This window comes from Phalacrocorax carbo, chromosome 1, assembly GCF_963921805.1.
Source record: "Phalacrocorax carbo chromosome 1, bPhaCar2.1, whole genome shotgun sequence".
In the NCBI taxonomy this organism is placed as follows: Eukaryota; Metazoa; Chordata; class Aves; order Suliformes; family Phalacrocoracidae; genus Phalacrocorax; species Phalacrocorax carbo.
In genome coordinates, this window is record NC_087513.1 from 74,852,695 (window position 1) to 74,868,897 (window position 16,203).

General features: G+C 39.5%; 1 protein-coding gene across 1 annotated transcript in view; it reads left to right on the forward strand.

Moving 5' to 3' along the window:
* Positions 1–2,988: 2,988 nt before the first annotated feature.
* The window catches only part of IRAG2 (inositol 1,4,5-triphosphate receptor associated 2), a 39,406-nt gene continuing 26,191 nt past the window's right edge, over positions 2,989–16,203 (forward strand). Inside the window, exons 1-15 of the mRNA XM_064460160.1 lie at positions 2,989–3,604; positions 4,411–4,521; positions 5,266–5,446; positions 5,668–5,744; positions 5,824–5,902; positions 6,894–7,052; positions 8,206–8,323; positions 9,771–9,821; positions 10,914–10,991; positions 11,542–11,598; positions 13,687–13,746; positions 13,856–13,920; positions 14,015–14,114; positions 15,601–15,714; positions 16,006–16,107. Coding sequence (XP_064316230.1) covers positions 3,010–3,604; positions 4,411–4,521; positions 5,266–5,446; positions 5,668–5,744; positions 5,824–5,902; positions 6,894–7,052; positions 8,206–8,323; positions 9,771–9,821; positions 10,914–10,991; positions 11,542–11,598; positions 13,687–13,746; positions 13,856–13,920; positions 14,015–14,114; positions 15,601–15,714; positions 16,006–16,107 — 1,947 coding nt within the window. The 5' untranslated portion in view covers positions 2,989–3,009. The remainder of the gene's footprint in view (positions 3,605–4,410; positions 4,522–5,265; positions 5,447–5,667; positions 5,745–5,823; positions 5,903–6,893; positions 7,053–8,205; positions 8,324–9,770; positions 9,822–10,913; positions 10,992–11,541; positions 11,599–13,686; positions 13,747–13,855; positions 13,921–14,014; positions 14,115–15,600; positions 15,715–16,005; positions 16,108–16,203) is intronic.

Here is a 16,203-nt window from a genome sequence, read left to right on the forward strand (position 1 = left end):
GATGCCTTGAAAATCTAGGTAATTCATTTAACAGCTGCAGGAGAGATGTGAGAAAACAAGTAGAAGGGCTTTAGAAAGCTGGAGAGTGACGGTTGATTTGCAGCTCCTTGCAGCTCCTTGCCCCGCTCAGCTGGAGAGCTGGGTGGCCAGCAGCAGCAGGTGTACCTTGTAAAGCTGATTTTCTAGCAAATAAGCCTTCTGCTAACTTGAGCACCAAAGTTAATTCAGCTAGTCCTCCTCAGAGGAACAGCTAAAATAGCTTTTGTCGTCCTGTGCTATTTCTACCAGAGAGGAATAGAAGGTATTTTTCCATATTTTATTGTAACTAAAAAGCCTTAGACTTTTTTTTTAATGGGGAATTGCAAACAATATTTAAAAACACATTGTAGTTAAAAAGACCAATATTTTTAAATGAAGAGTTACTTATATCTGCTTGAAGGCTCTTGTCTACTTAAAGAACAAACTTAAATCTAACTGCAATGTCTTTAAGTTTTTCTTTTAAAAGACATTCTGTGACTCTAATATTGGCGACTGCTTTAACTTCCTGGCATTTATTTTTAAGGAGTAAATCTTTTAAATCAGCCGTAATAATGAAATTACCTAAAATTTTTCTGATGTTCTTACTATTAAATTTTTTTTTTTAAAAAAAGTATTCCTGTGGCTAAGGATGTGTTCATTAAGGTAAATGTTACTACTTAGAGAAACATTGGTAGTAAAATAAACTTTGAGATCTTGGCTCTGCATATGTAAAACCAAGCTGCTGGCATGCAGGAAGCTTGTAATAAACCAATTTAAGTAAAACATTGAGTGTTTATGTCTACTGCAGTCTAAATTAATAAATATGTAAATGTGAGTTTCCTCTTTGTTTCACAGGATTATACAACTGGTAACTGTTGTGTTAAATGATAGTGAAACATGTTGCTGGTTTTCAGAAAAGAGCTATTTTTTTCTACCTATAAGAAAAGCATGGAGCTAGCTTCATTTTCTTTCTTGATGCACAGTTTGAGTAAAAAGGCACTGTTCAGTGAAGTCTATGTTCTTCTGGGGGCAAGCTGGCGTTTGTACTATGCAGGGGGAAATCTCTTCGGGGTCAAGGAGTCTGGTGTTTTGCTCCTGCAGGCAACCATGTCGGTCCCTCTCGTGTGCACGCACCACCTTGTGAGCTCTAGTTATAAAGCTGCTGTTTAATTTTCCTCTGCCTCTAACAGAGGTCTGGTCTGTAATGGTGCTATTCCGATAGGCTGCCTAGGAGTAAAACCCAGTCTTGGAGGATCTGAGCACTGTTTTTGCTGGTCATGTAGGTTATGCAGTTAACATCCACTGGACGCTTGACTGTTCCCCTGCTTCTTACTTGAAAGCAAGTGCTGTTTTTTGTGTGTGTTTTGGTTTTTTTTTTGTGTCTTAATGTTGTGTATAATCTTCTGGAGAGAAGCAGTACAGTGTATTTTCAGAATTGAGGAGTTGAAAGTGAGGGAGTGGTGGAAGGTAGGTATATAGCTGCAATATTGGGTGCAAAATATCACTTAATCTGATTCTCGGGAGCTTCAGCTAGATTTATCTGGTTTGGTTTTTTTTTAATAATATACCTTTTATAACAATCTAAATGTTATAGTTAACTTCCAATAGTACTGCTTGTTTCCCTCTTGTTTCTTTTCAATGATAAAGATTCAGTCAAGCTGTTGATGGTTGTCACTGAGCTCTGTTCAAGTCAGACCATGTTCATTGGATTATACTGGCTGGTAGATGGTGTTTCTCGGTGCTGATGTTTCAACAGATGCTGTTTTTCAGAGTGAGGAACTCTGAGTGAAATCCACAGTGGGGCAGTGTCAGATGAAAGCTTCCAACTACCCCGTTCAGAGGAGAAGGTTGCAAATTGCAAGATAGAGATGGATGTCTCACTTGAAATGTGGCTTTAGGCCTGCAAAATGCCCCTTCCATGCCTTGGTCACACATACATGCTTACCTTATTGGAAATATATTTTTAAATATTGTCTGGAAGAATAGGTAATAAAAATACAAATAGAACTGAACTGCCTCTGTAGGGTATGTTTCTTGGGTAATTCCCTGTGTGGTAGCATGCCAGCAGCTGTAGTTGTGGCTAATTAGTATAAGAAACAACTGGGGTTTGTTTTTTTGTTCTTGTAGCTTCACTGAAATGCTGAAACTCTTGTTGCACTCACTTTTCCCACATCCCCTGAGCCAGTACCCACAATGAGCAAACCCAGAAAGAGAGCCTATTTTCCTGAAAGTAAACTTCATTCAAATCTTGGCTTCTGAAACCTGTCACGAAATAGTATCAAGGAAGCTGCAGGCTCAGAATACATCAACTGACTTGTGCAGCTGTGTCTGCAGGATTTGACTAGGAGACCATTGAAAGAGATCTAATAATGATAATGACTGATAATGTCTATAGCTGTAAGAGAGATCTTCACTAAATAGCTGGATGGTTGTTGCTCTTAGACCTGAGCAAAAAGCCATGGAACCAGGGAAGGAAATACATGATACAAATATGATCAGAAGTAATAGCCACAGAATTTGTGTGAAGTTTTTTCTCTTTACTTTTTCATATAAAAAGTGTTCATTAATAGCTAATTTGGGATAAATTGGTCTGAGTAATATTGCGTAGTTCGTTCTTTAACCTAAAAGGGTAGTCAACTGCTAGGCTGCAGGGAGTTCTTCAGTTCTTATTTTCTTGTTTTCTATCCCCCATCCCCAACATGATTATTATTCTTAAATACAAGTAGTGAGATCTCAGAAAGTATTTCTTTCTTCCCCACCTTTTTCAAATCCACATCACTTCTAGTTCTCTGGAGAGCTAAACATCATGACTGAAGATTTCTGTCACAGCTGCTATGTAAAACCTTGGACCACGTATCACTTGATACCAAAGCTCGAAGTTGTCCGCTGAATGGAAAAATTGACGCAATGACTATGTGTATGTTGATCATCCTGACTCTTACCTCTTGTCCCTATTCTTTCCAGATACTTTGCAAGAGAGGGGAATTGATAATGTCTTCAGAACACAGCACTAACAAACGGCATCATAACCCAGTGGACAGTATATGCAGAAAGATCAAATCTATCCAAATGATGGACCAAGCCTCTAACTCTGCTCTGCAGATACCAAAACTTCAGTCCCAGAACTTTGACAGTCCACAGTGCACTATCAAAAAAAATCTAGAAGAAATACTGAAGAAAAGAACTTTTAGAGGTCATGATAGTAGTGATCCACACTTAATCAGTCCCAGCAGTGACAGTGTTTTCTCTGCAGGCTTGCAGTTGCTGTCACCTTGTCTCAGCCATATCTCTGACTCCTGTTCTGCAGATGATAGCTGTTCAGTCACTAAAAGTGAAGAGAGATCCAGCAACTCATGGATACCAGTATGCCCCATGGAGAAGTGTTCCCCATCCTACTTCAGATCCAGAGAAGCTAATACCCCGAACAAACTGCACTCTTTATCAAATATTGAATCTAAAGATGTGTCTCGTGAACAGAAGTATCTTACATCAAGTCCAAATTTATATTTCTTTGCATCTGATAAAAAGTCAGAAAGTCCTGTGATCCAATCTCCTGTGCCAAAGAGATTATCTTTGAGTGAAAGAGGTAAAAATCAGGGGTGGGGTGGGTGTGGGGGTGTGTGTGTGTGTGTGTGCACGGCCGGGGACGGGACATGACAAACAAACACCTCCCAATCCAAAATCCTAGACATATGAATATTCAGCCTACATAGATGACATTTATTTACTGCTTAAACTACTAACAATATGTTTTAGAATTGCTCAAATCTAATAAGACTGCAAAAAGCTGAGTAAAATCTTAAACTTTCCGTAAAAAATATTAATGTGAGTGTAAAAAGTAAGGAAATAATGAGTCAAGTAAAGAACTCTTTTAAATGTGCCTATTCCTTTTTGTGTATAAGAGATTTGGCTATTAACTTAGTCTGCCTTTAATATGAAAAGATATATGGCCTGGGTGTGGTGTTTATTTGTTCGGGGTTTTTGTAGTTTAGATTTTTTTTAAAAAAAGATTGTTTTCCTAATAACCTAATCTGACTCTGATTTCTCTACAATATATCTGGAGGGGGAGGGAAGAAAAAGCTGGCCTCTTAAAATGTTCTGGTTTATATGTTTACTTCATGCAAAAGAATAGTCAGAGTTGCCCCAGACATGCATGTGTAGAAGTAGAGGCTCCAGCTATGAACAGTTCCTGGTATTATTTGGCAGTTAAAACTCTGTTTTTATTTGGGGGTGGGGTGTGTGGATGGTTAGGGTTTTTTAATCACTTTAAAGAAGTGTGTCATGCTATGTGTGCTCATGCTATTACAAACATAATATTATGTTAAAAGCTGTGGAGCATGAAAGTTACTATGAGCAAATAAAGATGGAAAATAACAAACATATTCTTCATAGGATGGAAGCAGCCATGGGGGTACAAAGCTGGAAACATGTATGATGTGAGCTTGATCTGTGAAGAAGACTTACTGACCACCATCTTCTGTGCATGCGATATAGAGCATACAGGTTTGCCAGTGGCTTTTCTTTGCTCTGTTTTATCTTCTCTCAGCAAATTTTCAAGGCTGAGGTTGTGTTACAGTTCCCGAGATGTGGCAATCTCTAATTCTGCTTGGACTGACTGGCTACCTTAGCTAAGTGGTTGTATGAGTGGCAGATGCAGAATAAATGTCTGCCTCTTGTATGGTGCCTGCCTCTCTTCTTCCCCTTCCTGCCCCCAGCTGATCTTTGCTGTATTTTAGTGCAGAGGAAGTAGAAGAGCAACATGCTTCTAGCAATCAACCTTGTTGGAAGTGACTGTTTATTTCTTTTAGGCTTTTTCCTGTAGAAAGGAGAACTTTGGGAAACTCCAGAGCAAGAGATATTTCTTCTGGGTTCCACCTCAAACATGACTAAAAGTGGTAGAAAAGGGAGTGCAGCAGACTAAGATAATGTTGGTCACAGGGTTTGCCCAGTTTTAGGAGAGGCCTCAAAGTACTCGTATAGCAAGTGAGGCAAGTTTGTTTTTCTTAAACTGAAGTTGACAAAACTAGTAGTCTGGACTCTTATACTTCTGTATTTGGAAAAAACCAAAAGCTCTAAACTGTTCCTTTCCAGGTCACACTAGAATTGTAGGAATCAGTTGCTCGTCTGCAGCTCTCAAGGAGAACTGAATATGCACTAGTGCAGATCAATAGCACACCATTTTACAGCTTTTTACAATGGCCTGCTGGACTTCAGAGTCTGGTGCATGCAAACCTGTGTCTATTTTAGGAAAAGTAGCCGTTTCCAAGATAATTGATTATTTGAGACACACAACTAGTCGGGGATTGGAAGACAGTGGTCTTGAAGAGCTGTGCAACATGCTTGACCCAGATCAGAAAGATGTCTCTGTGGACCTGGAAACATATCACGCCATCATGAAAGAGTGGATTGAAGACTGTAAGAGAAAATGGTAATAGCCTTTTATCAATCTATCTTGTAAAAGCTTCAGTCAAAACAGCAGAGTAGGAAGCTGCCCCATGGCTTGTGTTTTCTGTAGTCTGGAACAAAGACGGCATCAGGGACACTGTGACTGCCCTGTGGGTTTTGGCTGAAAGCTTTTAAATGTTACAAGGTTGATAAGCAATCTAGTGTCGTATTGATTTTGTGATTCTTGGTGCTTCCTTGTTTCAGGGAAGATAGCGCTACTGAGGAACCGACAGTAAGCATGGAAGACCTGGAATTTAAAGTGCATAAAACCACCTCTGAAGGTGCAGACTATTTTATTCTGTTTTTCTTCAGGAAAACTCCATTTTCTTAAACTATAACCAAATCTCCTGCTTCTTTCAGCAAAAAAGTCACATGTCCGGATGAATGTTACATCAGGAAGCCTGGAGGCCTTTGGGGGTGATATGTCTAAAGGAGACATGTAAGTCCATTTAAGAAATTCCTCCTCAGAATTTAGTACTCCTGGCTTTGAATTACTTGAGAGCAGTTCCTAGAACCACTATTTCATAAAACTAACTTGGCAGAGTTTCTAATGCTGATCTCAGTTTGCACTAGCTCTTGATGCTATCATGTTCTTCCTCACGGTTTCTGTCAGACTAAAAAACACACTAGTAATTTTTCCTACTGATATCTTGGTCCTTCTGTGTCCATTTGCCTTTTTAATTCCTTGTGGTCAGAGTTTTGTCAGGCATTTCTTTTTTTTTTTTTTAAATGGTTCCTTCCCTCTCCCAACTTCTTAGGTGTATGACAATAGATGACATTTATCTCCTGAAAAACTGGTCCTTGGTTTTGTTTGTGTGTGGGTGTGTTTTGGTTGGTTTTCAGGTTTTTGTGGTTTTTTTATTTTTATAGTCATGACTCTGACTTGCATTCTGTTATAGCAAAGCACTTGACAAACACCAGAAGTTTCAAAGAACTTTTGCATTTTATGCATAGTCAAAAATCTTAATATCTGCTTTCTGATGCTTCTCTATTGTTTCTCAGGATCTCAAAAGGGTGATCCTGTTCAAGTCTCAGCTGAAAGCATAAGTGGGGGATAGTTTAGGGGAAAAGAAAGGATCCAGAAATTGTGGAGTTAGTACAGAAGTATTAGTGGTGGCCTTGGAGTGACTAACAAAGGCTTTAAGATACTGTCATGCAGATCTCCAGGTGTGGCACTTGTCTGGTGGCATACTTTAATTGCAGGAAGAATAACAAAAAGTGATTAAAACTAAAACAGCTCCTGGTGTCCATAGAATTAGAGAACTGATCTGAAGATGACCTGATATCTCTGTACGCTGCAGCGTTATAAGCCCTCTGTGAGCTCTCCTCTCACCACTCTAATCAGTGTAGCACAGCATCAAGATTTCCAAAAAGTATAAATTGGATCCAATCACCTTTCTCAGTATTTCCTTGTTTTCTTACTGGAACAGGGAGACTTCTGACTTGATAACATGTGTTGCGGACCTGCAGTACAACAACCAGAAGCTTCAGGAAGAGAACAACAAGCTGAAGCTCACACTGGAAGCTGTGGATGAGACCAACAATAAGCTGTTGGCAGATAATGAGGATCTACAGCAACAAATAAAAAGGTGGGAGACGCGATGGCACCAGGTCTACAGTGTAATGGCCATGGTCAGACCTATCTCCCAAGCAGTCCAAACTTGCTTTATGTTTTTAACCCCATTGGTGCTTCATGATGGTGACTTTCTTGACTCGTAGTATCTGTAAGGTTTAACCCCCTTGCGTGATTGTTCTGCTCTGTACCTTCTGGTTCTTATAAAATCAGTCATTCATCTTACAGCCTGGCTCTCGCAGCATGAGGTGCTGTGGGTGCACACAGGCAAAATCTTAGGGTAAATCAAAAAATTAAAAAAAGAAAGCTTAATATTGCCAAGAGAACAGCCAAGCACTGGAAGACTTCCAATCCTAGACCACACACTTGCTGCCAAGCAGAGGGGAAATGAACACAGAGCTATTTTGCGAGTCCCTTAAGGAACTAAAGTGAGTTGTCTCACTAGCTTAGAATTGCTGTAGCCTGGGGATCCATCAATGACACAAGTACAAGCCTGTCTTTACAGCGAGTTCATAATGCTCATCTGACCCAATTAATTCAAATGTGATATAGTTATGTCAGCTGCCAAACCATTCCCAGTATATTCTGGGGAGATTAAGGCAAGAGTCCTGCAGCATAGCTGGCATGGTCATGTGCCCTCATGTTGGGCCACATTTCTCTGGGGTCCTCTGCAGCCTAGAGCTACCCAGGAAAAGGGCCTTGCCCCATTGGTTAAATATACATTATTTGGGGTATCAGATTAGGATAAGAAAATGATGCAGAGATTACCCTTGAAAACTGAACAGAAATGGTTTCTGTAACTGCTAAGAATGAAGTATTGTAAAGGTGAGTTTATGTGCTCAGATAACCTGATATATTTGGCTGTAACAAGCTAGATTGTTGGGTGAATGCAAACAAAAGCATGTTATCTTGGATGCTATGTTTGCCTGGGGTTTTGTCCCTTACTGTGAGAGTGGAAGGGGGTGATAAATAGAGAGTAAGTTCATGAGAGTTTACCTTCTGGACAAAAATGGTGGGCTTAAACTTGATTGTTGCTCTTCTGTTAAGAATCTGTGCCAAAGAATAAGTCCCTGGTGGCTTCTAAAAATACTGTTCTTGGTATTTAAAGTCTATCTAATGAACAACAGTAACTTGCTGAAGTTTCTCTGGATTTACTTCCCCCCACGCAGCATCCAGCATTCTGTACTGAAAGCCAAATCACTGGAAGAAGACCTAGAAGAAGCAAAAAACAACCTGAACTTCTCAGAAGAGAAGAGGCAGCAGATTCTCTGCCAGAATAAACAGCTAGTAGGTGGTCTTATTTCTTAGCTTACATTGTACAGCATCTCATGTCATTGTTACAGCAAGGTATGACTGCTTAGACTGTAAAAATCAGCAATGTGACCTCCTCTCTACGGGTGTGTACTGAAGCTTTTTGAGGATGTTTGAAATGTGATTTATTAGTGTTATAAAACACTTAAGTTTTTGCATGGAAGTTTCTTTAAACTGTTGTCAGTTACAATGAAGAAAACAATTAAAAGGGCCAATCTTGCATATAATTATGCTTGAAGACAACGGTGCATGCTGCCATCATTGAGCCCTGTCTGCTCTGAAGTTGGTGATGTTCTGCCAGAATTTCACATGACTCTTCTAGTGCCAGCAGGGACAGGAAATTCCATTCAGATGTCCACACAAAAGAGCTATTTTTCAAAACACTCCTAGGTTATTGTCAATGTCCATATGGACTGGCAGAGAGGACAAGGACTTATCAGGCCTGTTCTGGACTGACAGCTGGAAGACAGGCAGCACACCTTGGCGTGTCTCAAAGGGCACAAGTTGCCTACATGAGAGTGTCTAAATGGCACCCCAGGTGCCTGAGTAGCAAAGCCTGTGTGACTGTAAGAGGTGTAAAGCAGCCTGGTAACAGGGCTGATGTGGCTGCAGCTTTAGCAGGTGTTGCCAGACACCAGAGCGTAGGCTCTCCAGAGAACATATGTTCACGTCGCTGCTGTGTGTGTTGTTCACACTACAGTGGCATCTCTGTCTTGCTGCGTGGGTGTAGCTGTAAATTGGTGTTCCATAGCTCTGTGCACTGCTCATGGTGGGTATTTAGAAATCAAAAAAAAAAAGTCTTCCATGCTGGGCAAGAACACCAGATATTTTTGGTGCTGTCCTGCTGCAGTGTGTCTATATTTTCATATTGTTTTAACTTCAGATTACATGCATAATTCACTTTGTGAAAAAGAGATGGGGTAGGAGGGAGAAATATTGTTACAAGTTCTGTGGTTGTGCTTGGAAGTCCCTTAGCTGCTGTTCTCTGTGCAGTGGGGGTGCCGGGTGGGATACCACTACCTTTCTTCAAGTCTGATATGAAAAAAAGTGTAGTGTAGCACACAGGCTTTCCAGATTTGTCTTAACTCAAGCATAAGCACAACTAGAGTTGCTAAATCTGGCCTTAAATACCTCCTTCCTATTGTCTAGTGGTCTGACTCTTACTCTGATTTGAAATGCCTGTGTCAAACCCTTCAGTGAGGGTTTGAGCTGGACCAGCCTCAGCACCCCGCTTCTTGCTGTGTTCTCTGAAGCAAAGGAGTGCCACACCACAGCTTCTTATCGGGCCCTGGATGTGTTTGTGTTCTGTTGTTTTTAGCTTAGTTTGGCTTTGAATGTTGAACCTGACATGCTAAAACCAACTATTTTGTTTTTCTCTCTCTTTTTCTTTTCATTTCTTTTCTTTTTAAAAAAATCTGATCAGGAAAAAGAAAATCAGTCTCTCATCATCAAAATTACTTCTCTCCAGGAAGAGGTAAAATAAATCATGACTTCACAAGTACATGTTCTAGTCTAGCTAAAAGCTCACCATTAAGAAATGACATATTTGTCAGACTTTGAAGCCTGACATGCTAATTAGGTTATCAAAATATCTTACATTTTACAAGGATGACTTACCATAAAACTTCATATCTTTAAGCTGCACTGTGCTTCAGACTTTCCATTTGCTGGGTAAGTAAGGATACAAGGTTAGGGAAGCATGGGGGACAGGGACAAACAGCTTTTCTTCCTTCTTTTTCAAAGCTTTATAGACAAATTCCGAATATTTCTAGTTAACGCAACTATAAATATACTAACTCTATATTGAAACAATCTCCATCTAACACTTTTTAATTTAATTTCTGCTTATCTTTCCCTCCTTTAAGATCCAAAGGAGGTGCCCTGTAGCTCAAAAAAAATGCAGTGGCTAGTGGCTCCACTCATGTATGGATCCATTGACACTGGCCAAGGACCTACAGGAGACTTGTAGGGAATACACTGTTAATGAAGCTATATTTCTAGGACCATATTTTCTTTAATAAACCAGTTTTTATCAGGTGATAAAATGTTTTAACACTTGCGTACAGCTTGTGGTTTAGACTTTTTAGGATGAAATAGAGAAACAAGTTAAATCATACATAATAACAAGAAGAAGCACCTCATGGATTGAGGAATCTATTAGCTATTTTAACAACATGATAGATATTGTTCTTCACATGTTTACCATGCTCAAGATTAGTCTTTTGGAACAGCTCATTAAGTCCAAATAGCTATTAAACTGCATCTTTCCAAAATAATTCTCATGCTGCAGGTCTGAAAGATTTTCTTTAGCTTTTTAGGTCTGGTAGTGCTTATAAATCACGTTTTGACATTTTGTCTTTTCATGCTGCTCTGGAGAAATGGAGGGAGGCGGAGAAAGAAACAAACAGTTTCAGTAGGGCAAGCACATAAAATGTATGTGCATAAATGCTGATAGCGCTTTAGAGTAGGCAGTAGTTTGGGGGTGGAGATGTCATTTTGCCTAGTCTCTTCAGGGAGAAGCTGTCGATCCATTCAGCTGTGCCTAAACACTCTGTATCTTGTTCAGAATATTAGGAATAGCATGGACAATGATGGACTTCAAAAGAAGATTTTGGAGATGTCTAAAAATGCAGCAGAGCTTCAAGTAAGCATTTCAGTTCTAGGAGGAACAAAAAGACAGCCTCTGGTTCACATGGGTTCACTGAGGGGAATTTCTACCTCTGGAAGGTTGGCAGTCCTGAACCTGTCTGTAGTAAAGAACTGCAGTGCAATCATAGCTTGGACAGCGCAACAGCTTTGACTAAGACAGTTGCTGCCTGGAGGCTAAAACCTGGGCTACTATAAAGGATCCAAAGTTTCATTCTTTCCCCTAAGTTAAACTTTTACAAAACCTTTTCACCACTATCTGAGAAAATATATTAGAAAGTCATGCTTTGGCTGTTGTTGCTGAAACTATTAGCCTGGACAGACAAGAGGAAACAAAGGTGACTGTGAAAGCTGAGAATGCTTTCACTTTTAACTGGGTACAGGATTTGAACTCTCTGAAAGACCCCATGTAAGGTATTCAAAGAACTTAATTTTTCTAAGAAAGGAATCTCGATACCCCCTTTCCCTTCCGAGTAGGAGAAAGGAACAGACTCTCATTATAGTGCATACTGATGACTGGAATTATTTTTGATCTTTTAATTCTTCAGATGCAAGCACATATCTATGAGACCACTGTGATGAATAAAGAGGCAAGCTTGATCCAGGTTAGTCGCTTTTACTTCATTACTGTCTTCACTGAAAATACCAACTATGGGATGATTTGTAAAAAGTCAAGGCAATAGTCTTCACTGTGGCACTTCTATTTCTACTGTTCTCACACTACAGAACCTGATTCTATAAATGGCTTCAAAGTAGGAGAGATCTGCTTTAGGACCTGGTTATGAGTCAGCATAATTAAAGGTTTCAGGATTTTGCTTTTATAAAAAAAAAAAAAATCACAACCTGTTGAAACTAACTTGTAAACTTCCGAAAAATGTACAGAAGCTTCTAAAGGCTGCTACTTTCAACAGTTGGTAAAAGAAGGTGCCTGCAGAAGATCCTTCCCTTCATGTCTTTTACTTAAATTGTTTAATTTTTGTGTCAAACTAGAAATGGTGATTCAGGGCCCAATGGAAATTTGTCCTTTCTCATTACTTGAAGTGTAATTATCTAGGCTTTGATGAAGAGTGATCATTTTTGATGCTGTTTTAAAATTTCTATTCTGTATTAGAAAACAAAGACATAAGGGTGTCAACATTGTCTGGATTCATGAATTAGGCAAATAGCCTTCTAGGTCAATGGAGTTCCTATTTAGCAGAACATGTTCTGAACCAGTTGATGAAATATTTGACTACTAGGCTGTTTACAAAAATGAGTGCAGCTGAATTCAAACAGTGGCAAGAGAGAACCTAACTTCAGTGTGACTCAGCTGATAACTCTGTAGCTGAGTGTTTCTTAATAGTATTGTGGGTTTGGGTTGATTTTTTTTTTTGTGGTGTTTTGTTCCCTGCCCCCACTCCAAACAGCTTGAGGGCACAAAGTAATTAGCTTTTTAAAAATAGTTCTCATTTTCTTCTGCTTGAATGATTCAAAGCTTTTGTGATGTCTATAGTATCCTCTTATTTTAAAAAGGTTCTTTTTAGTCTATTAACTATACAAGAGTTTTGAAAGCAGACTGCTAGATTGCATGTTCTTGTAGATAAAGGTGAGTGGTTTGTATAATCTTGAAGAACCTGGTGTGGAAAACTGACTTTGCGTGTTGGCATTAGGATCTGTGGAATAAGGGTTTACCTGCAAGCTAAAAAAACCTTTCATAGCTCTTTATCCAAAGGCAGATTGGATGGGATTGGTGGTCACTGAAAATTATTATGGCAGCCTTTCTTTTCCAGGCCTGCAGAAAGTACGTGAAGATAGAAAGCACTTTAATTTAAAAAAAAAACAACAAACCCTTCAGCACAACATTTCAGTTGTCTCTGCCAAGGCTGGAAGCCTGGCTCTATAACCTTAGTTTTCCTGCTTAGCTTTCTTTGTATTTAATCTTTCAAATACCTCAACTATTTTTAAAGAGGAAGGGTAGAAAGAAGTCATTAAAGGGGCGAGAGGACCAGAGCTCCTACTTGAAGTTCCTGTTCGCTCTAAGATATTCTCTGCTCATCTATGCAATGTTTTCTATTGTAATGGCATAATATGACTGAAGCCTATTGCTAGTTGGTGACGCTAAGAAAGATACTACTTCTGCTGACTCCTTAGTTTTACCATGACGGTTGCTACATTCTCCATCAGGCCTTCTACTAGGTGGTGTTTAATCTGCAGAGCCCTACAGTCTATGCCTTTAGTCATGAAAACTAAAGAGAGTAAACTTGGAACATTGCAACTTGTTGTTAAGGGTCAGCTGGGATTAAAACTCATGCCATGCATAATATAGTGCAGGTTTTCAGCTAGAACTAGAGTGCTTCTGTCTAGTTGAATCTGCTCCTGCTGGTACAGAAACCAGGTAAGTAATAAATCAAAACACAGCATCTGGAAGGGGTTTTTGTCGTCTTAATTTCAGGAGTAACATAGAAAAGGTCTGACTACTTTCTGTTAGGCAATATGCAAGGAAATAAACTGTGTTCTTTTAAACTTGCAACTATTTTTGTTATGTAATTAAGTTGCTGCTCAAACCTAAATCGTACAGCTTACTGCTGTGACGTAGGATTGAGTATAGTGTTACTTTGGTTACAAAGCATCATAGCCATAAGTATTACAAACGTACTCCAATGTGCTAGATGTCAGGTTGTGTGCTTTAAAGGTTTTCTCCACAATCTCTGCAGAAGGAGCAGGACATCAAAGAACTGAAGTTAACCATCGTGGAGTGTTCCTCAGTAATAGAGGTATGGGACCAAGTTTAGTTTTTTGATTATGTGAGAGGAAAGCATGCATACCCTATGCTTATTCTGCATGGCAGACTAGCACTCTAACCAGGTATGATGTATGTTTTAGACTTTGCGGGCAGAAAAAAATAAGCTACTGGAGAACATGCAACACATGCAGCAAGAACTGATCTCGTGAGTATTGTGAACAGGCCCCAGGAAATGTCGTTCATCAAAAGTCATAAAGGGCTGATATATTTGTTCTTCCCCCCCCCCCCGCTTCTTTCAGAAATGGGTCAAGTTTCCCATTATTGCATAAATTTAACAGTAACGTTCCTGAAGGGATGAATTCACTGCACTGTGAACTGGAACTTGCTCAATCTTCTGAGGTATGAATCAAATCTTTATTGAATCTCTCCCCAGTTGTCTTGCATCAGTAAAGGAAGAACAAAGCTCATTCCTTGTAGATAATTAGATAACCCTGGAATGTGAAGCCATTAATCCTAGCACACAAGCACAGAATGTGAAGGTTACAATATTGTCCCAAGTACATTGGAGAAAGTCCAAAGAAAATCAAACAAAGCACTCGGATCTAAAAAAAAATGAGACCTACAAAGTAATGCATTTAGCTGGCAGAAGAACAGACTGATAGGAGACGATATGAGTTTCCAAATATATAGAGGCTACTATGCTTAAGAAAGTAACACTGCCTCCACTGGACACAAACAATGATTTTTCAGTTGCAGGAGGGGAGATTCTTTTTTTCCTTGAATTCTAATGTAGTGAAAAAGAAAATTAAGCATTACAGTGAGCCTCTTGACAAGGTTGTAGAGTCTGCATCTAATTTATTCTTTAGAAACTGATAAGCACATGTCCGTAGTACCATTCCCTTACCCCTCAGTAGGTACAGTAGAGACTGATCTTTAGAAGTTTTAGTACTGCAGTTGAGCCTGTTGGTTTGGAGTTGTAAAGTCCTCCATGTCCTCTGCAGAACACCTCTGCAGGTGGTTTGGTGACTTTTGGGATCTACATTTTTTGATCAGACATACTTAACGTAACCCTGGAATATTGGTCTCTAATTTACTGTTCTTGTAGCTTTCCAGCATTCCAATGAAGAGCTACTGGAAAAAAATCAATTTACATGTACGTTATGGGTTTGGCTCAGACTTTCATCTGAGCTATTCTGTGCCCGTTTTCCTAAAGACATTCCAGGGAGTCCCATCCTTCCTTACAGTGCTGTCTTCCCTTCAGATGCAAGCTGTGCAGCAGAGCTGGTAACATATGTATGCTATTGCGATGATTTTTCTTGTAAGGCTTCATCGTGCTGCTACCTGCTTTTGTATGTGGTACATTTGCAAAGTGTTAGTATTTGCAACAGGGAAAAAAAATAATCTAATAATAGACTAAAACTACAAGCCCAGAAATGAGAGAGATACTTGGCTAGGCAGCTCTGTTTCAAGAGTGACGTATTGTCCCCTGTTGCAGCTCCCCACAGACACAGTGAGTCACTGTGTTTACCTCTCATACTGTAATGAGACACAATTCCACCAAATCACCTGTAAAGCACATAAGGGCTCTGCTTATTCATCACTTGGTAAAGCCTCGTCTGAATAAAGATAACTTATTGACTTCCTTTTGCCTACTCCTGACATGAAAATTTACGTTGGATCACTCAGCAGCTTTGCTGGCCTGCTTTCTTTAAATCCCCATGACGTGATGGTTTTGAAAAGCTCTTACAAGCTTCAAGTTTCGGTAGCTCTGACCTTCTGGTAAATACGATGCAGGGATTCTTCAGAAAAGTCTAAATGTCACTGATGCTGGTTTGTAATAAGGAGTTGTCAAAATAAGCTCTCTGGCTCTTCCATCTCTTCAAAGATTACCAAGACTGAATGGACATCCCTGGATGAAACACTGGACCGTGAAGTGCTGTTTTTACTTCAGGGACCTGAATATGCTGGAGAAAAATTTAAGTCTGTCTTGCAAAACCTGGTCAGTGGCAGAGCTTATGTGAATAAGTATGTGGTTTTCTGTCAGCCTTTTAATTAGGATTTCTCCAAGCATTGATAATCAGATCGTGTTTACTCCTTTTGAAAAAAATAAGTATAGCTTCTTTCGGGGTGGAGAGGGGGACATACTTTAACAATATCACTTGGCTCCTACTCTAATACTGTAACTTGTAACTTGGGTAATCTTGGGCAACATTGTGTCAGACTAGTACTAGAAATGCCAGAGTTTGATTTTTTTTTTTTTTAATTTTCTTTTCTTCCCCCATCCCCCCAGCAAAAGGAAGCTTCTGAAGCAGAGGACCTTGTCATGACTTCTTTACAATGGGTAAAAGATCCTGATGTGAACATGCAACAGGCCTGGGAAAGAAAACTTATAGTAAGTAACACTTTCTCTGAAGCCATTTTATGTGCAAAAACTTAAGGCGGGTATCTTACTGCTATATGCTATGTATATTAATCACTTGAGGTTGTA